The following is a 26,831-nucleotide window of genomic DNA, read 5'->3' on the forward strand; positions in this document are numbered from 1 at the left end:
CATAATGTTGACACACATTTTCGAAAAGAAAAAAGAAAACATTATTCATCCGTATCTGTAACGTGACTGTGCCGCTGTACGATATGCCGATTCTAAGGAATTGATAGCAAGTGTGGAAATTGACAACCGGTGCATATGGAAAGGATCAATATAGGCACATCATCTTTGGCAGCCGAATAATTTCGGCTACCTTATGCTCGTCGGCTTGTCTCCCCGCGCTGCGATGCACGCAATGGCATAACGACTCCCCCTTGAGCGAGTACACGTCCATATATATCCTACCTGGAATGTCACTTCACGCTCCTCTCTTGGCAGTCTCCTGTGTGTACGCTGCGTGCCTACACCTATATAGATATAATATAGGCGCACACGCATAAAAAGGGGGGGAGATGAACGCAGTTGTCGTCGCATCGGCGGCTCAGCTTGCTCCGTCCGGACTCTGGATGGAAAAGGGCATTCATTGACTTTTCTATTTATAAATTGCCGCATACACACATACGCGCACGTACCGCGCGTCAAAGCCATTAAGCATAATACGTGAATGATGCCGAGAAATCAGAGCCGCGTATTGTTTTGACAAAGCTCATCGTCGGCACGTACAGTGTCACACGCTAAACCGTAATAGTGGCTGCGCTTTCAACGCGGAGAAAGGGAAGTAAATAATATAAAACTTCATGGAGGATCATACATAGCGGATCGCCGCAGGAGCACACAAAGAGATATCTCGTTCGACACATCGCGACGATGCGGATCAACACGCAGACTTGAATTCCATTTTGTGTCTATACCTAGTGTACTTCGAACCCGTAATATCCTTACAATATTGACTGTGATTTTTTGTATTATCTAGTTCGAATTAAGTTAAAAAATGGCACTACCAGAAGGCACGATTCTTTTTGCCAAGCTCGAAGCTCTGAAAGATATCAGGTGAGCGATCTCGTGGACGAATCAATGTCATTCACTTTCTAATCTTTTTCCGATTTTAGATCTAAAACCATTCAGTTGGACAAAATTAAGCAAAGAATTTTTCAAGAGGTTGAGCTTACTGAGCAAGAAGAAAAATGCTTAATGGAGTATAAGCAGGAAATGGATTTGCTTATGCAGGAAAAGATGGCTCATGTTGAAGAACTAAGACAAATTCATGCTGACATAAATGCAGTAAGTTTATAATGCTTCAGCAGATTTTTTTGTTTTTCAATTTTATAATGCCTTTGCTACTCTATCATTTTCAGATGGAGTCTGTTATAAAGCATGCCGAAGAAGCAAGAAATCGTGCTAGGGAATCAGCTAAAATCATTCATAATAATGACTATCAGCCCTTAAAACATGATATTGATAGAATGAGAAGAGATTATTTGGGATTAGAAAGATTGCCTGAACTTTATGAAATAGAATCGGATATTACTCCAGAGTGAGAAACTTGATTAAAAATTTAAGATTAACTGTATTATAGTTTTTCTTGTAACTATAATTATGTTTTGTTATTTAGTTATTTTGATCGAGCAGTACAAAAGACAGACTGGCGGGTGGATGTGCGAGGGGATGACTTACTTCCTCCTTTAAATCTTCATCCACATCCTGGAAATAATGCATTTTTAGCTCCCCAACCTTTACAAGGTTCTAGCAAAACCGAACCAAGGCCACTTCCACCTGCACCTGGTCCACCAGCGCCAACATTCAGGTATTCAATGTAATTTCGCTTGTTACTGAATTTTATTGAACTTTTCTAAAATTGATTTAAAACTAATCATGTAAAATTATTTAATAATAGGCAACAACCACCACCTATGAAATCATGTCTTTCTTGCCATCAACAAATACACAGAAATGCACCAATATGTCCCTTATGCAAGGCCAAGTCTCGATCTCGTAATCCTAAGAAACCAAAAAAGAAAGATTAGAAAAAAATTACTTAAAAGATTTATTTAATCATTCATTTAATGGTTCATATTAATCGCATAGTACTTAAAATATAATCTAAAAATATTGATTCTAGTAAAAGAATCAATATATTTCATAAATTGAATTTTAGCTCAATTTATAAACATAAGCCATAAAGTATTCGTTTTTAGTTTTTTTAATAATTATTTTTTAAATATTTATTTATTAATGTACACAACTACTTTTTTTTGTGTAAATTTATAGAATAAAGTAACAAGTATGTGAGTATATATATAACAATGTCAGCTAGCTATATGTGGAAATTTTAATCAATTTATATATGATTTTCATAATTAAAAATATACCTAGTTACGGATATATTTTAAAATTTTATATCAATAAATGTTTGTAATAACAAAAATAAAAGAGTTCTCATTCGTTTTGTAAGTTTTCCTAAAACGATTCTTAACATTTAAAATTCTCGTGAAATGTAGCGCCACTGTCTGCATTTTGTGTATTTGATTATTGCAGAACTGGTAGCAGTCAGCCAGGAGTCAGCAACTGTGAATTGCATACTACTTGCCAAGTCGAGTCAAAACACTCCGCATTACGATATACACTTTTTCGTCTGCTAAATTTCATGTTATTGGGTTTAAGACCAGCAGAGGCAAATCGCTCAATGACAGTAAACATTTTTTGGCGAATGATTTATCCGAAAAAATATTGTACAAAAAAATAAATATGAAGCCGGTTCCACCAACAATGAATTTGAAGCAGGTCTCTATTAGATTAGTATTTAAAGTAATATCGCACAATCAATATATTATATCATTTAATGTAAAATATTTTTTCCAGTTCATGGCTAGTAGAGAGGTATTAAAATTGTATAGAGGTTTTTTAAGAACAATAAAACTAATTCCTGATCAAGCAGATAGGGATTATATGAAAAATTGGGTGCGATCCGACTTTAAAACATATAAGAATGTAACGGATGATGTAGGTATCAATAATAATATCATGTATTTTTGTTCTTTGTGAAAAATAATAAGTATTACAAATAGTTGCAGTTGAAGGCCTTGATGGCTCATGGAGAAAATTCTTTAAGAGAATTACAGAAGAATTTAGCAAGGGCTCATTAAATAATCTGTGATTTCTTAGTGTACCAAAAAACTTTATAATTATAAAGCACGCAAAACGTTCTTATGAATAACTGTACATATTAAAAAACATGAGTGAAATATTTTTAACATAAAACTAAATAAAAAGTGACTCTATTTCACAACTTATTAAATAGTATAATAAATACATTACCAATAAGTAATATACTGAAAACTGTCATTACAACAAATGCTATCACCGAACGGATACTTTGTTCTTTTACTGTATTTTTCAGTCTTTGGTCTATCAGAATACTTATAATGTGTTGACCGTCAAAAAAAAAGCAAGGTATAACATTAACAATGGCTATTCCAGATGAAAATAGTGCTACATATTTACATAGCAAAATTAAAACTTCTGGTAACTGTGGACTAAAAAATGAATATCTTGGAACCCAATCAGACAATTCAATAGTATAATAGATTTCTAGTGGATTTCCATGAAATATAACATCTTTGCCTCCATATCTTTGAATCTGAACAACCTAAAAGTATACAATTTTTAATTGCACACCTTGATTAAAATTTTTCTTATTTAGTTTTTTTAAAAACATACTTTGGTTGAATTAGTAACTGTAGGTTTAACACAATAATCACTAGCCATGCTGCAATGATCATTACTCTGACAGTAGTTGTGGGAACTTGATATTATAGTCCGAATGGGCAGACAGAAATTGACAGATGATGAGTGTGGAGCTTGCATATCAATTATGCCTAAGTGTTCAAAACACAAATGACCATTATTTTTGTAATGTTTATCACAACAATTGTGCATATCATTGGCATCATTTTGCAAAAATGAAGATTTATCTGATTTCTAAAAGGTTTTTTTTTTCGTTAATTTCATCATATTTAAAATTATAGAATGAGTAAGAAAAATAAACTTTTACCCTGACTATATTATCATTTACACAATATCCAGGTGTAGAAAGTTGAATAGCTTGCTGAATGCAGTATCTCCAACTAGTAGAATCATGTACTGAACAATCATTAATTTTGTGAACAACATCACCATTAGAAAGACCAACAGGTCCTAAAAGTCCAGAGTTCTATAAGGAAACAGGCTGATGAGTGAGCAGAATATATAAATTAATATTACAAGAAATAGTTTTTTAGAAACTTGCAGGATAAATATGCTTTATGTAAACTCCTGTATTTTGGATAAAAAATGGTTTAAGCGATATTGTTATGAGTCCTGCAATCATCATAGCTAAACCAGTTAAAATAACATTGTGCCATATTCCAGCACATAGAATACGTAGCCGACTTTTGTGCCCTAGCATGCTTAACCCAGAATCACATATATTCACATATGCCACTGGCAGTATGAAAAATATAATCATTCCTGTTCCTAAAAAGCGAACATCTTCTTTGACTGCTGCCATAGCATGTCCAAATTCATGAACTGAGCTCGATAATAAAAGTGCAATAATGTAATACCCTATTTCACTGAATGGAATGGTAACTCCTGGAATCTAAATAATGACTAAAATATATGATAACAGTATCAATCAAGAATTCTTTTCATGCTATTACCATTATTTCTAGAGTCTCTCCAGAACCAATTTCATTAGGATCAACTGAATTTTCTTTCACAAAAGCTTCAAATGTCATTTTTAGTAGAAGTATGATTGAAATTGGTAAAAGTAAGAGAGTTACAATCATTCCTGTATTAAACCATGCAGCCCAAAATTTGGATCGATTGAGACCCCACTTCATAAGAGATCGATTGAAGGCTGTGGTAAACCATTTTATTCTTAAAAATTGTATATCAATGCCGATATTTTCCAAGAGTACAAGGTAAGGCAAATGCATACATGACTGAAAAAAGTGTAAATTAAGAAAATTGAGCTGAATGTAATGTGATGAATCAACAATTTTCACTCACCACAAAAATTGTGTTGAAGAAATAAAAGGATAGGTGTATAAATCCTACAATAACCAAAAATAAAATAGTGTCCATTTTTTAATTAATTGAAGTATTTAGTTAAAAAAAATATTGATCCAGGACTGGTCAGCTTGAAAAAGTATCAATACAAGCATAGGGACCATTTTGTTACATTGACGGTTGAAAATCTTATTTCATGAATAAGAGAGTAAAAACACGTGTGGTCTATTTACGACGGCGATGTTTGCAAAACGTGCGCGGAGACCGGGGCTTTGTAGGGGACAGGTGCACACGCGGCGCGCCGTATCTTATCATCTATAATGCTATATAATACAGTCGGAGCAAGTCTGTCTTACCAATCGAGTAAGCTCATTGCGACAGTGCAATATTGTATATTTGTATATCTGTATACTACAGCCGGCCATGGTCTATGATAGATTCTCTTGAGCTGTAAGGTTTTCGTTTTAGATGTCGTTGCTGGCCGATGACTTTCGTGACGCAGGATCATACGATGCAAGTGCGCGCTCTGATTGGACGATTCACTAGTCGTACGATCGCATGTGCTGCGAAACGCACATTCGTATTCGCATTTTGACAAGCGCATCTGGCCGCTCCGAAAAGTGTTTGCATGGGATTTTTGCAAATTTGCCTATCGTAAAATAGCGTGTCGTACTTTCGATCGGCATGCCATGCTTGTGAACACGTAAACAATTGTGCCTCGTCTCCTGCATAATATTTTAGAATCAGTGGCAAAATGAACGACGACACCTGGGCCTCGGTCCAGGAGAGTGATTTCTCTGACTTCACGAATGAAAATCTTTACCTCAACGAAATGCCCATCCTCCACGGTACGTATACTGTAGGATTATGTGGCTTTACGTGGCTTTCATTCCCTCTAGGCCAGGCACCGATTACTATTGTTTTCAAATGAACGTGAGAATGTGGCCACATGCTCGATCCGTTCGTGTGCATATACTTACCTATTGTTTACTCAATGATGTACTGGTCGTTGCGACGAGCTTTTATCGAAACTCACGACGTTGTAGTGACGTACGCCTAAAGGACACGCTTATCGCGAATTATTATGCCCGATAATCCGCTGTATGCTCTAACCTTATAATACTAATATTTATTCATTTTATTTCAATATTTTCTTTTTAATGTTATGACATTTGTTTTTGTATGACAATGACTTTATAGTAAGTATTCATATTTCTTGACAGATTTCATTTCCAAGGAATTGATGGAAAATGGGCACTCAATGGATCAAATGCTGTCAGAATTTGATGGCTCTATTGATACCTTGGCTATGGGTGGAAATGATTTAGATTTTAACAGTTTTTTAAAATCTGATGACATGAAAGACTCTCCTTACCTTCCAGTTCCTAATTCAAAGCAAATCAACCCTTCTTCTGTCATGCTTGGTAATCAATTATCTCAAATTCCTTGCCAAAGTCCAATGGATCATACTGTACCAATACAACAAGGACAAGAACAATTGCATCCTCTCCAGTCACAAATTTCACAAATTCAACAGCAACCTTCTCCAATGCAAACGCAACCTTCTCTGATGCAATCACAATCACCTCTTATGCAATCGCAATCATCACTGATGCAATCTCAATCTTCTCCAATGCAATCGCAACCATCTCCAATGCAATCACAGCCCTCTCCAATGCAATCACAACCTTCTCCGATACAATCTCAACCTTCTCCGATGCAATTACAAGCAGGACCAATCCAGTCACAGAATTCTTCAATTCAATCACAAAGTACAGTTTTTGGGCAACATTACACCATTGCTCAAAATGTTAATTTTAATGTTCCACCGGTTGTTGCATTGGCACCAGTATCTACACAATCAAGGCAGTTACTACTGCCTGCAAAGTTAATAAAGTCAGAGCCTGTTGTTTACTCTGGAGCTTCACAAAATGTAAATGGAAAGCAGGTTCAACACCAAATTCATACTTTAGTTAATACTGGAAATGGCACTGTACTTGCTACTGGTAATTTTCATTTATAAAGTTCTAAGGGAATATTTGTATATCTTATAATTTATATTTAATGATCATTTTACAGGAATTCCTCTCGTTTTGGATACAGATAAGGTGCAGATAAGCAGGATTAATACAAATACAAGTTCTTCTCCTCCCAAAGTTAAAGAAGTTAAACGCAGTGCTCACAATGCAATAGAGCGTAGATATCGAACATCGATTAATGACAAAATAATCGAACTTAAAAATATGGTAGTAGGAGTTGATGCTAAGCTAAATAAATCAGCTATTCTGAGGAAAACCATTGATTACATAAGGTAAGTTTGGTGATATTATGTTGAATTAGTCAGGAATAACTTTGAAATCTTTGTTTTCTTAAGGTTTTTACAAAACTCCAATGCAAAATTGAAAGCAGAAAATATGTCATTGAAAATGTCTTCACGTCACAATCTTCGTGAATTACTTGCTTGTGGCGAACTAACTCCTCCACGGTCAGATATCAGTGAGCCATCACTTTCTCCAGACCCTAATCCGCTGTCTCCGCCATCTCCTACAATATCTTCAGCGGTCAAAGATGAGCCTGAAATGAAGATGCATAGACTTCCTAAAATTTTATCTAAAGGAACAGGCATTGGAGATCAAGCTAGACTTACTTTGTGTGCGTTTTTGTTTGTGGTTTTGGCTTTTAATCCAGTTGGAGTTGCCATAAACAAGGCTCATCACTTTGTCTACAGAGGTCAAATACCTCATTACGATGGTGGAAGGTCATTAACGTCGATTGAAGGTAGCTCAAAACAAATTTTTCGTCTTAATTTTGTTTAATGAATTAATAAAATTTTCTAAAATGATTTCAGATCACAATGATAACAAAATTTGGAGCAATATGATAATATTATTGACAAATATGTTCCTCTTCATTTATGGACTGTGTCGGATACTTTTGCACAGTGATCCGATTCTCATAGACGAGGGTAAGCCAACAATCGAGTTACATCGCTGGCGACGTCAGGCTGAATTTAATTTGTCCAAGGATAACTTTGAGCAAGCAGATCGTGATTTAAATCAATGTTTAAAATTCTTTTTACGTCAATTGCCTCTTACCCGAATGGAAGTACTTGGTGTTACTGTTTGGCAGCTATTTCGTCAGATGCTCAATCGTATCTACGTAACTCGCTTCATTCTTTACTTTGACAGCAGATTTGCACCGTCTAATCGAAAGCAGGCCGAAGTATCGGCTATGGAAATGGCTATAATTTATCAACATATACTGTGCCTAAAACTCGTGCGGCGCAGCAAAGAATCAACGATGTATCTCGCTCTCACGGCACTTAATTATGCCGAAGCTGCTGGTGATACTATGCCGAAGGCTTTGCTTGCAGAGATTTATGTAAATGTTGCTTTGAGCTTTAAACAATCTATGTTTCCACTTGTCCACAAATTCTACTTCAGCAAAGCTCGAACTTTATTAACTACCTGCATTGTACCTCAAAAACTTAAGTGGTTGAACGATGAAGACGGCATGAAATTCATCATGAGTCAAAAGTTGACTTACGAGTTGAAAGGTGACAACGATTTTACCCTGCAAAATAGTAAATCAGAACCACTTGCATTTGCAGCTAGAGTGTACAGAGAACATCTCATAGCTCAAGGATTAAAATTGTTAGCTGGTACCGTCGGTTATGCTCATGCTTCCGGATTATTAGATATTTCAAACAAAATCATGACAGCTGCTCAAATTGATCTTTGCTATGGTAGCTCTGATAAAATAGGAGTTATCAGTAAGTGTACTTATTATTTAATTTTATTTACTTTTGTTACTTCACAGTTGAACTTAAAAAATATTTTTTACAGAAGTGGAAGATAAAGTTGGCTTGTGGTGGGGCGCTGTTATGTGTGTAGCGGCAAACGTCCGTTTAGGAGAAGACGATTCTGAAGCGTGGAATATTGTTGAAAACAAATTCCCATTTGAAAAAAGCTCTGTCAACAATAATCCTTTACCTTTTGCTGTATTAATACTCTTACAATCTATGAAAAATCAATTAAAGCCGTCAACTAATCGTATGGTGGATCAAGCTAGTACTTTCCTTGAACATTCGACTGTTTATAATGACTGCAAAGAACAATCATCTCAAAATGTGTTGGTGAGTTTTAATAATTATTTTAAAATTTCCAGACAACTTTGATCATAAGCATCAGGCCATTACGTGAGTGCATTGTAGTTGCATTGCATTGATATTTAAAACATGCAATACTTCTTCAGTGCAACTCCCGTGGTGGGTAATTGCAACATTAAAGATTTCTTCTTCACGCATTTTTACTGAGTTCAAATTTATTGTTAATCAATATTTATTCTTTTGCAGCTAACTCAGTTGTGGGTGTGCGATTGGCTACTTGAAATAAGAACTTCTTTATGGGAGAAACAACATAGTAGCATGAATCAAAAAGAAGTTAACTCTGCTCTTGTCGGCTTTCAACGAGACCTAGCATGTATGCGGAAGCTTTGTCAACACTTACCGGTGAGCATGATTTTTTCAGATATATTTATTTACCTGTTGAAATAAGACAATTATCAATTCTCTTTATTTTTTTAGTCTGTATTACCTAGAGTATTTCTTTACGAAGCAACAACCAGAATTATGGCCGGCGCAACTCCAGTAAAAACCCAAATTCTTCTCGATCGTAGTTTACATCATCGCAATTCACGATCCTCGATTATTTGCGGCAAAGACCGATCTCACGAACACGGTGGTGGAGACCGTGAACACGCTGCTGCCTTATGTTTGGCCTGCAGACATTTACCAGTTTTGTTACTCGCTTCACCGGGTGAACGGGCTGGTATGCTTACCGAGGCAGCCAAAACTTTAGAAAGACTAGGGGACCGTAAGCGTCTGCAAGAGTGTTACGAGCTCATCAAACAACTCACACCTGCCATCTCATCTAATTGAGATGATGGATTACTTCAACTGCGAGCGATTGAGGATTAAAAAAGTGAGCTGAAACGAGTCCTTCAGATTTTACCAGTAGTTTTACTTTTTGTTTTAAATTAGTGATAATTCTGACTGATTGTACATAAGTTTAAAGTCTTTTATAACTATTTCAAAGAATCAATCGTAAGGGAATCCTGTGTAACAAGTGAGTTTTTCGAACCCGTCTTTGAGATTTATATAAAAAACATTCTTAAAAGGTGTTATGATGTTCTTTTTTGATTTCGTTTCTCAAGGTCATCATATAACCTTTTATAAATAACTTGATACAAAGTTTAGTTAACACGTTTGGAAATTTTCCTAACTATCCGCTTATATATTTATCAAACTTCACTTTAAGTTTCAAATACATAAGCTTACAATACACGTTAGTACTAAGTCTTTCTATAGCTTATTTATTTCTGGTGATATAAATTTTTTATTTTATTTTACTATAAAAATGTTATATATTTAACTAAATTTTAATATTAATACCCTAGAAATACAGAAAAATAATATTTTATTTCTAAAACATGTAAATTTTTGTAATAAATGTATGTAAAATATCGAAACATTTGAAGTATATTTACTATAGCTTTATGCAAAAAAGAAAGTATAATTTTGAGTATCAAATATTTCTAAATTATGTATCGTACTGTAATATATCAATATTTTAAACTAATAAAATCAACATCTTTTTCGGCGAGAGAACAAAGAATATAGATATCGTATGTTCATGCAATGATAACAATATCAAAGAGCAAAATAATATACTTGACAGCCAACATTTTTTTTTCAGTTAGAAGATTATAGAAGTAAAAAACAATTCAACAGTATTTCATACCGAAAAAATCAATCTTCATTAATTAATTATTTCAAACAAGATTTTAATGTGTCAAATCACGTTACCAGTCTTGAAATATCCTTTTGAACATTTAATTACAATCAATTACTTTTTTGGTGATACGCTGAATACTTTTTTTAATGTAAGTAATGTATTGTAACTACATTTCTCATTGACTACCACTTCTACGTTGCGACGCTTCAAGAACATAATCATACCATGGAATCACAGACGATAATTTTCAACGAAGATTTTTAAATACCGATATTTTTTTTATTTCTATGGTATACGCATTATAGATAGAAAATAATAGCTATTTTGAACTTTGTGCAAATTAAAAAAGATAATGTTCATCTATTTTTTCGGTGTAAAAAGATTTTGTGTGTACTAAAATATTGAGTCTCAGTTAGCGTAAGGAAAATATAGTTGAAAAAAAGTATTTGTCAAAATATGCAAACAAAAGTAAGTTTTTGTTTAAATTGTATAGAAATATATTACTGCATGCATCTTACCATTCGGTCTCGTTATTTAATCGTATCACATAAGGACCTCAGCAAATTCGTCCTATCTTTGCCCTCGTGGTAGCATCTAATTACATTATTTATAGGCCTATTCGTGAATGTCATATTCATCGTAAAAAATATATTCCACTGCGAAACAGTAAAGTACTGGGTTTTAAAACCTTTTTGAAAAAAATTCAATTTTTTACGTACAAATGCGTTTACGTTTAAATTATGAGTTTTAAGTTATTGAAAGTAATGTAATCATTGGGAAATCCGTTGTTACAAGTTGAACAAGGTGTATCAAATAATTTCAAATGTTTTTGAATATGTTCTTGAATTATTATTATTGATTTCGATGTTAACAACTTTACAATCTTTACTTCATGAACAATTATATTTATGATGGATGGATGGTTGAAAAATAACGCAGAATTATGTCATACGAAATTCTGTGTATTGACAAAAACTATTTTAAGTATCACTCTAATGTAATTAATTCTAACATACGTTTTTACAAGCTAAAACTTTAACACTAATCTTCTTAGACTTATTTTTTTACAGATTTAATCGGTTGCACGATTTTGAGTTGAACGAGACATATTATGCTTGTTTAAAAAATTTTTTTCTAAGAGCCTATTGCAGAAATTTGAGTGGAAGCGGTTACCCTTTTGGCAGGTTTCTTTTCTCCACATTAATTTCAGACTCAAGTCAGAATCATGCAACATTCAACATTATTCAAAACAACTTGTATCGTAAGGCCACTTCACTTCTATCGTATATAAAATTATTGATGGTATAAAAAAATTATCACTCTAATATTTATAAGATTAAAAAACGGGTACACGTGTATTTTTTACAATTTCGAGTAGAAATTACACAGCTTGGTCCCTATCTGATGCATCCATAGAGAGAAAGAGAAAATGGAGGGAAGACGAGAATAAAAGTGAAGGGATGTATTGGATTATTGTAGATAATAATGACGGTGACTGTGTAATCATTTTTCTCGCGATGCATTACTATATACGTTATATATAAGTTTTTGCTATTGTGGCGAAGGCGTCAGACGTCGGCGGCTATATTTTACATCGGCTCGTCATTGTGTAGTCGATAAATCCTCAGCGTCCTTGTCCGTAAGTTGATCAACAGCAGCATCTAAAACAGATGTAGAAAGCGATAAATGAGCGTTATTTTTTGTCCACGGGCACTTTTAGTCACATCCAAGTGACAAAAAAAATTAAAAACTCAGAGACTCAATTTTGTGATCGATTGACTGGATTCGCTTTGTTTTTTTTGTTTAATGTTGTCTTGCTGAATATGCGCGATTCAATCCTATAGCCACGATGCGATTGTAATAATAACGTAAAAAATAACAGTAGCAGCGGTTATTTGACTCGATGCAATTATACTAAGGCATAACTGCAAAAAAATTTTAAGCGCGTCAATATATCATAATCATGATCGTTTGCGATTGTCAGGTAAAATTAGTCATGAATAATCATCACAAGTGAATATGAAGATTCTCTCACCACGAGGGAGATAAGTCGCGCACAAAGCAAAACGCAGCACCTAATTCAGTAGTACGTAGCACATACAATATCGTATCGATCCGATAACGTCTGCTCAGATATCGGTAAAAAATTGGTAATTTTTTTCTGGATCCAAAAGTACTTCAAGTGCATTGTTTTTGAGGATGCACTCTTAAATGAAAAATAAAATACTCGTGCAAATTGATTTCGATAATCTTTCTAACTTATTCGGTGCTTTGTTATAGTATTAAGAAAATGCGCCATATTTCACGTTTCAATTGATTTTCCGAAGCTTGTAAAATAATTCAGATGTAAAAATTCAAAAGCCAGTAAGCGACGTTAAATAATGGGCAGTGCAAAACCAAGACAACATAAATACAATTTTTAACAGTATATTTCGATACCATTAGTCTTTATAATTATTAAAATATGTACACAATTGTATAAATTCATTAACATTCAATACTTGGCATAGCTATAAAATTACAAAAATAATTATAAAACAATAATGTGTTGTACACTGCCAATTATGGATTCCCCTCGCACTCGTTCGTGAGTGAGATAACATCATTGTTAAGAACAAAATCAAAATTAAAATTCAATCGTCATGCTAAAAAGTGCTCAATTAAAGATTACATGAGTTATCGGCAACAGAGTTGACTGTTTCTCATACGATGAGAATAAATGCGCCGAAAATTGATCAAGTAGTACACGACTCTGAATCATACGCATTCACGCACGCACACATACAAACACGTGTTTTATACATACATGTATAAAAATGAAATATAAATCGAGCAGAAATTCGGGCAAATAAAGTTAAAAAGTAATATTTCGTTGGAGAAAACCAAACGCACATCGTTGATGATGGATCCTTGGATGCGAAGCTTATTACGTAGTAGGTCAATGGCCATGCCCAGCGTGAGAGTGTCCGTGATCGTGCGAGTGCGCGGCTGCAAAGAGAAGAAACAGAAAGACAATTCATTAGAATGATTTCTCTGAAATTAATTTTTTATGTTTATAATATAAGAAAAGTTGACGATATGAATAACAAATGAAAATTCAAATGGAAATAATAGGATGAAATGTGGCGATTGCTATTGTTGGCGTTGAGTGACGCGTGAAAAAAACACGTCGGGGGGTCGATGATTCGCTACGAGGCGCGAATCGTAAATTATCGCTATTCGTTCGATTCGTCACTGTCTCGCGAGCGCAATACGCGGCAAAGCTCGCGATCGACGATAGCCCGAACCAATGGGCCGATCGATCCTCGAAACTGCCACGCGAAATTCCTCGGAAGAATCGCGCGTGGCCGAGGCTCCGATCGGTCCGGCGGCGCAGTGGTGCACTTACAGGCGCTGGCGAGCTGAAGGCCCAGCATGAGCATGAAGCCGACGATTATGGCGGCCAACTGGAGCAGTCCGCTCTTCTCGTTGGCTCTCTCGCGCGCCAACACCTCGAAGAAGACGACGTAGAGCAGGGTGCCGGCCGCCATGCCCTGCAGGATGGTCGGGGTCGGGCCGAGGGTCTCGCTGTCGTTGCGAAAGTGCCCGAGGGCCAGGCCCAGGGCTATGCCGAGCGGCGTGACCATCGAGAAGACGCTGAGGTAGCCGAGTATGGTGCGCTTCGAGGCGCCGGCCACGTACAGCTCCATGCCGACGCAGAACGATATGACGAGCTTGTGGGTGGCGATGGCCCCGGCCAAGTAGACGACCGACATGAAGGCCGGCTCGAGGCCCACGGCCAGACCCTCGAAGATGGCGTGGAACGACAGGGCCAGCACCGTCAGCAAGCTCTTCATCGAGTTGCTCGCGTGGTGGTGGTGGTGGTGGCTGTGATGCTGATGAGGCTGCTGCTGCTGTTGAGCTTTAGCGACAACCTTGGCTCTGGATTCCTCCAAGGCGTGCGGCGAGAGGACAAAAGCGGACTTTGTCTCGTGGCCGTCCTCGTCGTTTTCCGCCTCGGGGCGCCAACTGTTCCTCGGCTGGACGACCGTCAGGGAATTGCGCGGCTGACTCGAGGCGCTGCTGCACGTCGTGCTGCCGTTGGACTTGTTGTTGCTGCCGTTGTTATTGTTGTTGTTGCTGCTGCTGTTGTTGTTGTTGCAGCGGCGCACCGAGACCGTGCGATAGAGCAGACTCTCGGTCGAGTCGGGCTTGCTGGTGAGGGCGGCGTGGACCGTCTCCTCGACGAGGTACACGAGGAAGAAGCCGCAGCAGAAGAGCAGCTCGGCGAGGCTGAGGCTGCCCAGGTCGACCAGCTGGTGGGTGCTCTGGTGGTAGGCCACGGACTCGTGGACCTCCGGCGCCAGGTGGAGAAACGTCGTGAACAGGAGGACTCCGCCGCCGAAGCAGAGCAGCAGCGACGTCAGGAGGCCTTGCTGTGTGCGAGCAGGAAGCGATTAGTCGCGAGACGCGATATGTTGAGTTCGAGCCCCGGGGCGATTTTGTCGAGAAACGACGAGAGGAAAAATCAAGAGAGAAACGTACTTGAGCCGTCTCGGCGTACTGATGCGTGTCGACGGTGAGCGTCGAGGCGGCCGAGTTGTTGGCGCTCGGGACGCTGCTCATTACCTTGCGCTGCGTCAGGCTCTTGCGCTCGCGGCAGCGGCCAATGAGGAGCGGCAGCATGCCGAGAACCAGCGAGCCGATCCCGAGGACGATCATCGAGCCGATTTTCACCAGCAGCAGGATCGTGCTCGAGGAGGCCCCGTTGGCCACCGGGCTGACCTCGCTCACGACCGACGTCGAATCCATCCTTTAGCTTCGATCCTCTCTTTCTTCCTAATACTCGATTGCTTCACTTGCTTATCGTTCGTATTTTCACGGTTTGACACTGTTTCTCTTTTAACGATCTTTCGATCGTTCAACGCATACTTGCACGGCAGCTCACTCACTTTCCGCTTCAGCTGTTGTGGGACACTTTTTGTTAGAGAAAAAAAAATACAACACTCCGTTCGATGCAAAACTCGTACGTGCAACGCACACAGCACCGATAGTTGAACAATTTTACGAAGAATAATTGAAGATTAATTTTTCGTCGTTGAGAAAATCCAAAGTTTCGTTGAAAATGATTGGAATACTTGGTAAAGTCACTGGCGTATCGGAGCGGTGCGCACGCACGTTTTTCTGTTTGCAGCAACGGTAGTATCGCGTACCAATGAAGCTCGCGCGCTCACGAACTTGGCTCGAGTGAAAGATACGCGCAGCATCTCGCCGACACCTGCCTAATAAGTTTTGCGATCATCACGCGCCGAAGCATTACGATTATGCCTAACGAGGCAGTTTGTTTTTCATTATACGACTACTCATATCGTCAAGGAAGAAAGCGTGTAGCGTTTTCTCGCGCCTCGGGCCGGTTTTGCGTAAATTATTCAACGCGCTCCGAGTCGCACGGATCCATATCGCGTAGCGATTCTTAGAACGACTTTGGCAAATTTCGTTCGAGTCTAAGCGAAAAAAATGCCAGTGAAAGCGAATAGAATGAGGGGAAAAAATGGCAAAAAGTATTCGGACGATTGCGCAAGAAACGAGGATCGCGCTTCTGCGCTACAACGAGTCGGAGCCGAGCGCGCGGGACTTTCCAAGCCGCCGCCGATCGGCTCGCTCGGCCGAGTACGAAATTAATTGACTCCGAGCGCAACTTGGCGAATTAAGGCCGCAGCTTCCGTTTTCGTGATATTATGTGTATCTAATGACACATGATTGCCGTACACACGGCGTATATTGTACGAAATAGCGCGAAATAGCAATGGTCGCGCTCGAGAATTCGACTCCGCGACCGAAGGAAGCGACGTTTCGCAAGCTAATTGGAGTGACTGCGCGATAAGTCAAACTGCCACCGAGATGGACGCGAAAAATCAAAACGTAGCCGAATCCTGTTCGTCCGTATACGTCACTCTGCAGTCGGCTCGAGCTTCCGATTATTGCATTACGCAGATGCGGTATGCGCTGTTTTGAACGCGTGCCACAGAGAGAGAAATTTCGTAAACGATCGATTTTCAAAAACATTTGACTCAGTCGGTAGCGCCTCGAGTGTCTTGCGCGAGCGTGTCAGTACTTTTTTTTTTTTTATTAAAGCATCCATGATGCTACGGTATTTCGATGAAGTACGACGATCGCAATACTTGATTGCAATTTTATCAACGCATTATCTATACGAAGGAATTTAAATATGTAGATAAAAAGTGTAGCCGATGACTCGATAAGGATTTTCGTTGAAAAAGTTGTAGCCTCGCCGGCGCACCATCGCTCACCGAGTCTCAAAAATGTTACCCAACCTCGAGTGGGTAAACAGATCGCGAAGCACCTGTTTTTTTTTCAGTAATTTTTCACCGAGACACTCGAAATTTTGTGGTCGTCAACCTGAGTGCTCGAGCCGATTACATTACATATTAGAACTGACGAACGACACGAATAGAAGCTACTCAGTGGCGTCGCGGTAGGCCACGTAAGACGACAACAATCCATCCCGTGCATTCGATACACGCTCTGCTATATATACAATCGATAGTTCGCGTGCGCTCGAAATTTCAATACTCGTGCGTTGTATGCGATGCACAGACTACTCGATCCACCCGAGGCGCGATATGGACTTTTTTTTTGCACTTACGGATTTCCTTGTAAAGAAGCGAATGAAGAAGAAAAAACGACATCGATCCGTGAGCGAATAAATAATCATAGGCGATGGTAATCTTTTGAGATGCACATCACGAGACGTAACACATCTTGGCTCGATCGCGCTCGCAGTGTTTATTATAGGTGACTCTATCGCATCGCGCCAATCGATCGGGGTAATTGTGATTGATATTTTTTTATTTTTTCTTGCGCTCTCTGGCCGAGGAAGATTGATTAGCCTGATTCGACGCGTCTGTTGTTCATTTGTTTATGTTAAACGCGTCGTTTACCCTCGGGCGCTCAAAGCTCGAAACTATACGTCCAGTGTGGAAAATTACGCTCGGAAGATTTTTCGACTACTCGCGCTTTTCATTCAAGAAATAAAAACGAAGGAAAACAAAAGCTTTTAATTTCCCTCGTGACAATGACCCGCTTCGTTATTTTCATTCCTTTAATATATACGTCCAGCAGCGCGGCACGATGAAATTATTTAAAATTGACGCATAATGCGCGCGCGCGCGCGGGAGTTACATATCTCCTCATTAAAATGTGTGCCGCGTAATACGCAATTTGTATTGTCTTCTCTGATTCGCAATACAAAATATGTATACACACTGTTTGTAATATGGAGAAAGAGAGAGAGAAAAAAAGGCACGAGCCACGAAGCGTTACGTTTGTATTATTTAATTTTCAATCTTATCTGAGGATAAAATCTGAACAATGTCGCTCGTCGATAATAACGATGTTGGCGCGACTCGTCATCGGATAAGTTAAACAAAAATAAAACGAGATAGATTCGAGTGCGCTAGAGAAAAAAAAAGGAGTACCCGTGCGTGTGTACCGGCTCGGGCCTGTATATATAAAATGGAGGAATGCTCGGCAATAAAGCGCGCGCGAGCGCGAGTGTATATATGATTTACGGTTCCGCGATCCGGCAGAGGCTGCGGCGGTGGCGACGCGAGGATCAAGTTCGCCGACTATTTTTCATATACACTTGATACATATTACGTATATATAACTTTATATAGCAGTGGTAATTTTCTAATGGACAAACGAGTTTTGCGCGACGCGTATACTTTCACGACTCGAGCCAAAAGAAGTTGGTACATATTTTTTTGTTGCTTCGTTTTCGCGTCTCTTGGCGAGATACGCGCACTCGTGTACACATCTGCCTCATGCCGATCAGCTGGGAGCTCTGCTATAATATGCCACTCGTAAATGGCATGTTTTATGTAGATGCACTTTATATTTTCTGCTATTGTTGCGGAATTCTTTCGTCGAATCAGGGAGAGAGAGAGAGAATCAATGACTTATTACTCGGCTCGAGGAATACTATTATCGATCATTTTGTTATTGGCGCGCTTATACATGGACTTTTCAACTTTTTCCCGCGATCGCTTCATAACGCGAGGCAGTTGCGGCGATGATTTATCGCGCATCACGTTCGACGAGAGAAAAGCTCGCGTTTAATAGGCCCGCGCGCGTACACACATATAGCTGGCACACAATCCGTCAATTAGTCTTATCAATAAACTCAAGTAACAGTGGCAGCGGTGCAGCGAACCGAGAGCCGAGTAAATAAATAAATTGCCGCACGCGTATAACTTTTACGTATATTGCGTACGAGAGCTTAATTTATTGTGTTTTCGTCGAGGAGAAATTCACCCGCGTAAACAAGTCTATATAGGAATCGCGTGAGGTAGGCCGTTTTTTCTCCCAGCTGCAGCGACGACCAACTGTGCACACGAGTCGTCGTATGCTACCCTATTCACCTACGATTTGCGGACAAATTAAAATTTTGGCTCGTAGGATGCTGCTGGCAGGCAGGCAGGCAGGCAGAAGGTCGAATTAATATCTGCTATTATGACTGCACTTTATCACTCGTCAAGCATGTGTATCATAAGACCTGCTTGAGCTGGCACTGATCGACTCGTTGAAACGAAATGAAAAGTCTTAACTTGTGAGGCACTTTGTTGAAACACAGAGCGTCGAATTATTATTATTTTTTGTACTTGTATACCGCGAAAGGAAGAAAAATAGTGGATAGCAGAGTGTCGCGCGCGCGCTCAGCTTTGCGGGCCCGCTGCCGATACTACGATACACGTCCGACGCGCGCGGCTATATCGAAATGAAAATGCGCTTTACACGAGCTCCAGCCGAGCTTATAATAAATGTATAATACGTGCAAGTGCGCGTGTGTATGTGTGTGTGTAACAAACGCGGCGTACGCGCGCGCAAGCGTGAGCCCTCTTTCTCTCTCAATCTCGGCTGCTTCGCTCGACTCTCCTTTGGGTTGTTCTCCGTCGGAGCGAGAGAGAAAACATCGTTCGAGAGCGAGAGAGAGAGAAGTAGGAGGAGGTACGCGTTCGTGTCTGTGTGTGTGTGTGTTTGCAGCACAGACGTAAGCGACTACTCGACACGGCCTCTGGAGTAGGAGGTGAAGAGCTTCCAACACATCGCTATGTGGCGCACTTGTATGTGTGTATGTGTACACATATAATCGTTAATCCCACTACCGTGGGCTGCGAGCGTAAAATAATGCAAAACAAACGCCACGAAAATTGACAACAAAAAGATATGAGCCGCTGGCGCTGATTTTTTTCTCCCGTTCTTTTTTTGCTACATCGCCGATGCGTGCGCGCGGGCGCGCGTTATGTAGAAATACAGTCACGGCCAACCGGATGCCGGTCTACCACCGATCTCGCGCCTCCGTATACATCGTGACCGGTATCACGTGAAACTCGAGGCCCTGCACGATGGGTACGCCGACAGACGCATGCCAAATTAACGTAATAATATTTCGCTTCGCACTATCCTGCATCGATCTTCGTATTACGACATAGCACGAGATGCGACAGGCGAGAGCTTTTCGTCCTATATGTGTTAGTCGCTTTTCAAGCAAGGGAATGCGAGTTGCTGAAAAAAAGAGGAGAGGGTAAAGAATCGAGAGTTTTTTTCGAGGTCAGCCGGTAGAAGTGGAGGGTAGAGCTGATATAAAGAATCCTTATCGATTATCACACGTACGTATGTGTGCGAAGGAAAGTTCAGAGCGTCTCGGCTTTCACTCGTGCGTGCAGCACACGAGCTGCTATACTCTCACTGAGAACAGGGGCGCCTCTCGGCTGCACTCGTGACACACGCTCACATGATTCGCTCGCGTATCATAAACGCTATCCTGGCATTGGCCAGAGCCCCTCAATGGCAGGAAAATTTTCACGATCGAGGTCGAGCCAGCTCGTGTGCGTTTTTCGTACTGCCTCGACCGACCGGTTCGATCCTCGTGCATACGAGCGCTTTATATACCGCACAGGCGTCCTCGTGGCTCAATATCTGCTGCTGCTGCTGCTGCTGCTGCTGCTGCTGGCCAAGAGATGAAAGGAGCGAGGTTTCACTCGCTGCGTGCACAAAGTCGCGTACATAGCGGCAATTGGATCAGCGCATGTATATAAACGCGAGCGCTCCGATTTGGCTTAATTCAGCCGGTAGAATCTGTTTAACCGTATTACGCTCTCTCATAATCGGGACAGTGGCACACGACTGCGCGCTAGCACGCAGCCGAGTCGAGCTTATAAACTCCGCGTCCAACTTTGTACGCGCGTGCACATGCCGAAATATACAAGCAAGCTTTCGAGGCATCGATTTCGATCAAGCTCTCTGCCGCTCCTCCTTCTCCTCCTCCTCCTCTACCTTCTCCTTCTTTTCTTTTTGCAGCTCTCTTTACATCTGTATACAAGTGCTCGAAAAAAGCTCGCGTGTTTCGAGCGAGTTTGCGAGTCTTTCGAATATCACGCTATAGGCAGGGTCGATTCTCGCGTTTAGCCCGCCAGCTACAGAAGTAGAACGATGCGTATGGAAATTATACACGTTCGTTGGCGTCGCGATGCTCGTGTGGCTGCGTCGAGCCGTGCGAAATCAAATTTAACGCAACAAATGGGGATGTTTGTAGCGACGCGCCGACAGCCTCGTTATCCTCTTTACGGAGCGCTCGCGTAATTCAGCTGCCTGGTCGACTGCCACGCGCAGTTAGTGCCGATTAGCTACATGCCGTAGCTGCATCGATTGCAGACTGTCCCTCCCGAAAATAGACTCGAGCTTGTTTAATCAATCGCTCCGGCTCGTCATCGTTGTAAAAGTCGTCGTCGTCGTCCGATGCATCCTCCCACCCACGCACACGCTAGGTACTACGAGATAGACGTAGATTACGTTTACGCCATCGTCTCTCACGACTTTTTCGATGCCCTATATCTTATTTGTTCCGTGCTCGTTTGTTTGCATTTCGATAATGGCCAAAGAGACTGATCGGAAGAGAAAGAGAGCCACGATGAAAAACAAAAGTAAATACGAGAGGCAAAGATACGAGCGTGCCTTCTGCGCGTGCCCGATACTCGAGTACTTGTTAAATGTGCATTTAATCCAATGTTATATATAGTTCATAATAATCCTGATGGATTGTTTTGACTGGCTAGAGATTGTCGACTGTGGCGACACGGACTAGTCGTCGATGATTCACCAGCTACTCTCCGTACGTCTCGCTGCAATAAATAAATGAAAAAAGAAAACAACTGCACATTGGCTGCGTGCACACGAGGCTCGCGCGCGCCTGCGGTGAATAGCAAAATTTTCGTCGCGCACACAAAGAGGCCAGCGGACTTTTTTTCCTACTACATCTCGCGCCTGAATTATTTATACACGCCTACGATTAGCTTTTGTTGTCCAGCGAAAATCCACTCGAGCCGATACCGTTCAATTACGCGACGATCGTCGCGGAGCTGCATGTGCTGCTGCGCATTACCGTTAAATAAGCCATGCAACGCACGCAGCTCCGCGAGCGCATGCCGCGCGCCCGGTATAACGGAGCAAAACGGAGCGGCCCGCAAACTTTCCGCGGCGTTATTACACAACTTTCGCGCGCCTCATAATTGTCAAAGAGAAAGGCTCCTGCCAATTAAAACAAAACAAGCGGAGCAAAAGAAAAGAGCTAAATACGCGATGTCGAGAAGGTCTGAATGGTCGGATTACAAGGTGTATTCGAATTTTCAATAATACAGTATCATATCGACGTTTTTCCACAATTGAGGATACGGTTTTGCCCACGGCCACGGGCAGTACCATTCAAAATATCACATCTTGCTGTTATTGAGGACCGAACGAAATTCTGTACTGGCGTATTAGGGCAAATTTGACCAAATAGCATGGGAAATACGATAAATGTGGAAAATAATAAATGTTCCACAATGAATTTTGTACTATTATCATTTTTAATTAAAAGTACATACTTAAATATGAATTTAGCAATGTTTATCCTACTAAAAAGTGTTGATAAACAACATTTTAAAATTAAATTAAAAAGAATATCCAAGAGATTTGAGAAAATCTGAAATATTAAGTTAGCTGTCTATGGACAGCCATCAGAAGCGAGACTTCTCTAAATTGAATTCATTGAAAACATCAGAATATAAAGTAAAAATTATGAATGAAAACTGAAGTATTGAAAAAATTTTTAAAAAATCCAAGTTTAAGCAAGTCAAAAATTGAGAAAAGTTGAATAAAATTCCAGAAAGAAAATTTACCGAAGAAAAAGGACCCTGAAGTGGCATTTTTGATATTTTGCTCATATAACTACATGAAAGCACCAAATAATATGTAAAAATTTAGTTTGCAACGCACGTGCTTTTCTGCAGATGGATTACGAATTTTTTACAATTTCTCATTGTATGTCGATTAAATATTGCTCATTGCGAATAAATATTTAAATAACGTATCGATCGCTTCTGACTAATAAAGTAATTGAATTCTTGTACCGTTAATAATATTCCGTTCGTGTCAAATCGTTGAAAAATTATGCTTTTGTTCATTAATATTTGCGCGCGTGCAAAAAATGAACAGCTAGAATAGTTGCTATGAGAATAATGACACCCTGGCAAAGTGCCTCGTGCAACATATCTCGTCTGACGTATCTACATAGAAAATGACACGCGAAATTTTCTCAGTTTTTTCCACTTATCCATGTTATTGGGTCAGTTGTTTCTCTTTCTCTCTCTTTCTCTCTCTATTTCGCTGCGACAGGACTGGTTACTCTCGCGCGCTTTAGTCTATTTCGCCTTTCTACATATGATCGGACTTTGTGTGCGTGTCCCTGTGGTAAACCCGCGATACAAATCTCATGCGCGAATACGTCTGTTTGTATGATTTGAAAAAAAGAAGCCGATGTGAATAACCCGCGGGTCGTTGAACTTTTCGTGTCCACTGGTCACTCGCTGGACACATACTAAATTAACATTGCTATGCGTTGCTAGCGACAACGATCTCGTGTAAAAACTATACACATATTAGAGGGGAAAACGAGTCAAGGAATTTTTTTCTTCGTTTTTTTTTCTTTCGACGAATAATAGGCTCGTTATTCAATTTCAACGTGTCGCATCGGTGCGTAATTTCGTCATTAATAAAGTAACACTTATCGGCTCGATAATTTTCAAAGAATCGACGCTTGGCGAGAGAGGCGTAATTTAGCATCCGATCATCGGTGTCATGGATATCGACATCAAACGTGCGGGAATTTTTTGGTCGATCAAACAGTCGATGATTATTGAATGCAGCATCTAATGTGTATCACGAGACACCGATTGCCAATTTTTATTTACTCTTTGACTTGGATCGCGGTGAAGATGAGGCCAATTCGGCTTCTAACATTGTACAAAAATATTATTAATATCCATCGAGTTACGTTACTAAACAAAAGTAACGTGTGCGCACTGTATCGTAAGCGAAAAGTCTTGTATTTAAAAAAACACTCCTCGTCGCAGTGTAATTTCCTGCCGCAGCTAATTATATATTACGCCAGACGCCCCGCCAAGAGAGATTAATAAACATTAAGAACTTTAATAAATTTTGCAAAAAACCAAGAGCTATAATCACGATTGTGAGACGGATCAGGAAGATCCATTATACAAAAAAAAAGAAGATCCGCCAGCCATTCACACGTCGACCAGTGTTTACATCCATGTACTTTGACGTATTTACACGCCGGAGTGCACAAAAACAGAAAAAAAAACAATATACATCCAGGCGGTAAGGAGGCACGTGTGAAAAATGACGCAGTTCGTCTCGGCGAGCAAGCCAGCCTGTGTGTATGTGTAACACTATACACACTCGAGGCGTGTATTTAAAGAGCTCGAGCTTTTCTCGAGCTGTTTATTTTCTGCGTTCGCGCCTCGAGCGACGACGAAATTATTCGCTGAATCGTCACCGCGAGTGTCGTTTCGCAAAACGATATCCTGCAATTGTTTATTAATGCCGCCGTTCGAGCGCTGTGTACCTCTATTTCAAGGTTTTCCGCTCGAGCGAGAAACAAAAAGGATCGGAGAAGTTTTTTCAACCAACAATAGCATCGCACGCTGATGTATGTATACCATGAATTGATTCGACATTGGGTAAGAGGAGGCGAGCAGCGAGTGTGACTCAGCGGCGGCTCGTCGATCGTCGAGCTGCACACTCGGCCAAGCTCGCAGTCGGCCTATCACGGGGCCAATTCGTATAGGATATATCGTGTCTTATGCAATAGCGTGATTGATCAAGGTCCTGACGAGAGTTTAAGGTTGTTCCTTGACCCATGCAATTGAAGCGAGGCATAAAGCGATATTTTATACTCACTCAAAACCTGCAGTCCGAACATGACGATGAAACCCAGGATGATGGACAAGTACTGCATGAGACCGGATCGATGTTTGTGAAGAATCTCGAAGAAGACGACGTAGAGCAGCGTCCCCGAGGCGAGTCCCTGCGAATCGAGAAAAATGGGGCTTGTCATTAGTGCCGTCGAGAAAAAGTGCGAGCGAAAGATTTACCTGGAGAACTACGGCGGCTGGACCACTGGCCGCGGCGCTGTTGCCGCCGACGAGCAGCATGCCGATGCCGATGCCCAGTGGCGAGACGACGGCGAACATGCAGACGTAGATGTAGCTGAACAAGGCTCGGGTCTTGGAGGTCGTCAGCTCGACGCCGATGCAGAAGGCGATGATGAACTTGTGCGCCGCCACCGCTCCGAACATGTACCTGAGCAACGACAAGCCATGAGAATCGATTGCGATCTCGCGCTAAGGACTACGCGTCTAATTATAGGCAATTTGTTTGTTAACACGTGCGCGCGATGAGCGCAATTATTACTCATAATGGAAATTCAACATTTTTATCGCGAGCTGCGCTTCGATAACGATGATGTAACGCTTATCTCCAGCGCCGATCCGCCTCTATACGTACGTACTTCCATTTGAATTTCGATAAATGTACTTTTCTTGCGTCGCAAACATTCTTCGCCCGAGCTAACAATAATGTCTATTTAATGATTTCATTTGGGAGTCACTCGAGTGCAACCATTAGGAACAAAAAAAGTCTATCCGGCTCTCAACTGTTTTTTAAATACTCCAATCGGCTTGTACGCGCGCGCGCGCGCGAACGTCACTTTCGATAGGCGAAGCTTTAATTTTCGATCAAATTTGTCCGCAATCTATGCGTTACTGGTGATTCACCTCGATATGTCCACGCCGATTCGCTGCAAAAGTTTTTAATAGCTGCGCTTTTGACCGATAGCGCGCGGCGGATCGTTTCGAAGCGGAAGACTCGAATTAGACAGGATAAAGCGCGTGTTTACGATTTACGAGCGCGACGGGGTGCTCGCGCTCGATGCGCGCGCCAAATCAGCGATAAGATCGATTGCGCGGCTGCATCTAATCTCCGCGCGCGGACTCGCGAGCCGCAATTACACGTGTTGTGTACACGGAGCAATCGTGTGCGCGGCTTTTCGACGGACGATTGAATAATTATCGTCGGCCGAGAGGCGCAGATAGAGAGATGAGCCGATTCTTCTTTTTTTCGCGCATATTTACCACACGTATTGGGGTGATCTCTCGAGGCCGATGGCCAATCCTTCGAAGAGTTCGTGCACCGACAGGCCGAGAACGATGAGGAGGCCTCTGATGGCGCCGGCGTGGAAATTGTCACAGTCGTCGATCAGGTCAAGGTGAGTGTGTCCGATCTCGCACCTGTAATTTTTGTTTCTTCTTATTTGTTTGTTTGTTGAGAAATTGACGACGGTGAAGCGTCAGGAGGAGGAGTAGTAAATCATAAATATAGACGTAACGCCGCGCGTGTCGCAAGATATTGCGGTATACTCACTTCTCGGCGTGCTCCTTCCACTTGGGCGTCTGCACGGCGTTGCTGATGCTCTCGTTCGATTCGTTGGCGCAAATATTCATATTGCTGCTGCTTTTCGTGTCGACCGTCGCCTTCTCTGGATGCTTGTGCCTCAGATGCGAGTGTACAATTTCCTCGATCAGGTACATCGTAAAAAAGCTGTAATAAAGCCATAAAAGTGAAAAATAACGCCAGATTACGGTTCTCGTAGTCGCAACAGAGCTAGCTGCGAGATTTAACAATAGCCCCGAGCTGATTTATTACACTGTT

General features: G+C 40.8%; 5 protein-coding genes across 15 annotated transcripts in view; 3 read left to right on the plus strand and 2 right to left on the minus strand.

Annotated features, from left to right (window-relative positions):
- Nucleotides 1-868: 868 nt before the first annotated feature.
- On the plus strand, nt 869-2,047 carry LOC106658826 (zinc finger C4H2 domain-containing protein). 2 transcript variants are annotated; one of them, XM_014380952.2, is made up of 5 exons: nt 869-927; nt 987-1,158; nt 1,233-1,411; nt 1,490-1,690; nt 1,772-2,047. In XM_014380952.2, exons 1-5 carry the CDS (start codon nt 869-871, stop codon nt 1,899-1,901), a joined length of 741 nt encoding a protein of 246 aa, XP_014236438.1. In that variant the 3' UTR covers nt 1,902-2,047. The 2 variants fall into 2 exon arrangements, with proteins under 2 accessions (XP_014236438.1, XP_014236439.1); XM_014380953.1 differs by having other exon boundaries at nt 1,490-1,681; nt 1,772-1,901.
- Nucleotides 2,048-2,271: 224 nt separating this feature from the next.
- Nucleotides 2,272-3,032, plus strand: LOC106658954 (LYR motif-containing protein 2). The gene is made up of 3 exons (XM_014381173.2): nt 2,272-2,658; nt 2,737-2,877; nt 2,943-3,032. The coding sequence occupies exons 1-3, from the start codon at nt 2,623-2,625 to the stop codon at nt 3,018-3,020; spliced, it is 255 nt and encodes an 84-aa protein (XP_014236659.1). The 5' UTR covers nt 2,272-2,622; the 3' UTR covers nt 3,021-3,032.
- A 106-nt stretch (nt 3,033-3,138) lies between these two features.
- On the minus strand, nt 3,139-5,255 carry LOC106658951 (membrane-bound transcription factor site-2 protease). Its single transcript, XM_014381163.2, has 6 exons — nt 4,927-5,255; nt 4,575-4,859; nt 4,163-4,513; nt 3,929-4,087; nt 3,595-3,855; nt 3,139-3,523 (listed from the first exon to the last, which is right to left on the minus strand). Exons 1-6 carry the CDS (start codon nt 4,999-5,001, stop codon nt 3,158-3,160), a joined length of 1,497 nt encoding a protein of 498 aa, XP_014236649.1. The 5' UTR covers nt 5,002-5,255; the 3' UTR covers nt 3,139-3,157.
- A 79-nt stretch (nt 5,256-5,334) lies between these two features.
- On the plus strand, nt 5,335-10,373 carry LOC106658950 (sterol regulatory element-binding protein 1). Its single transcript, XM_014381162.2, has 8 exons — nt 5,335-5,774; nt 6,150-6,932; nt 7,006-7,237; nt 7,301-7,704; nt 7,775-8,698; nt 8,772-9,061; nt 9,281-9,436; nt 9,512-10,373. The coding sequence occupies exons 1-8, from the start codon at nt 5,681-5,683 to the stop codon at nt 9,863-9,865; spliced, it is 3,237 nt and encodes a 1,078-aa protein (XP_014236648.1). The 5' UTR covers nt 5,335-5,680; the 3' UTR covers nt 9,866-10,373.
- Nucleotides 10,374-10,377: 4 nt separating this feature from the next.
- Nucleotides 10,378-26,831, minus strand: part of LOC106658953 (zinc transporter ZIP1-like) — a 35,365-nt gene continuing 18,911 nt past the window's right edge. For 2 of the 10 annotated variants that reach the window (XM_014381171.2, XM_014381172.2), the window contains exons 4-9: nt 26,544-26,720; nt 26,255-26,410; nt 25,217-25,424; nt 25,023-25,149; nt 13,614-13,709; nt 11,277-12,382 (exon numbers count right to left, since the gene is read on the minus strand). In XM_014381171.2, the coding sequence (XP_014236657.1) occupies nt 13,660-13,709; nt 25,023-25,149; nt 25,217-25,424; nt 26,255-26,410; nt 26,544-26,720 (718 nt within the window). In that variant the 3' untranslated portion in view covers nt 11,277-12,382; nt 13,614-13,659. Of the gene's footprint in view, nt 12,383-13,132; nt 13,710-14,109; nt 15,137-15,245; nt 19,485-25,022; nt 25,150-25,216; nt 25,425-26,254; nt 26,411-26,543; nt 26,721-26,831 lie in introns of those variants that run through there. The other 8 variants (XM_014381170.2, XM_023460062.1, XM_014381165.2 and 5 more) reach the window with 8 other exon arrangements.

This window comes from Trichogramma pretiosum, unplaced genomic scaffold, assembly GCF_000599845.2.
Source record: "Trichogramma pretiosum strain Unisexual culture from Peru unplaced genomic scaffold, Tpre_2.0 scaffold10, whole genome shotgun sequence".
Classification (NCBI taxonomy): domain Eukaryota; kingdom Metazoa; phylum Arthropoda; class Insecta; order Hymenoptera; family Trichogrammatidae; genus Trichogramma; species Trichogramma pretiosum.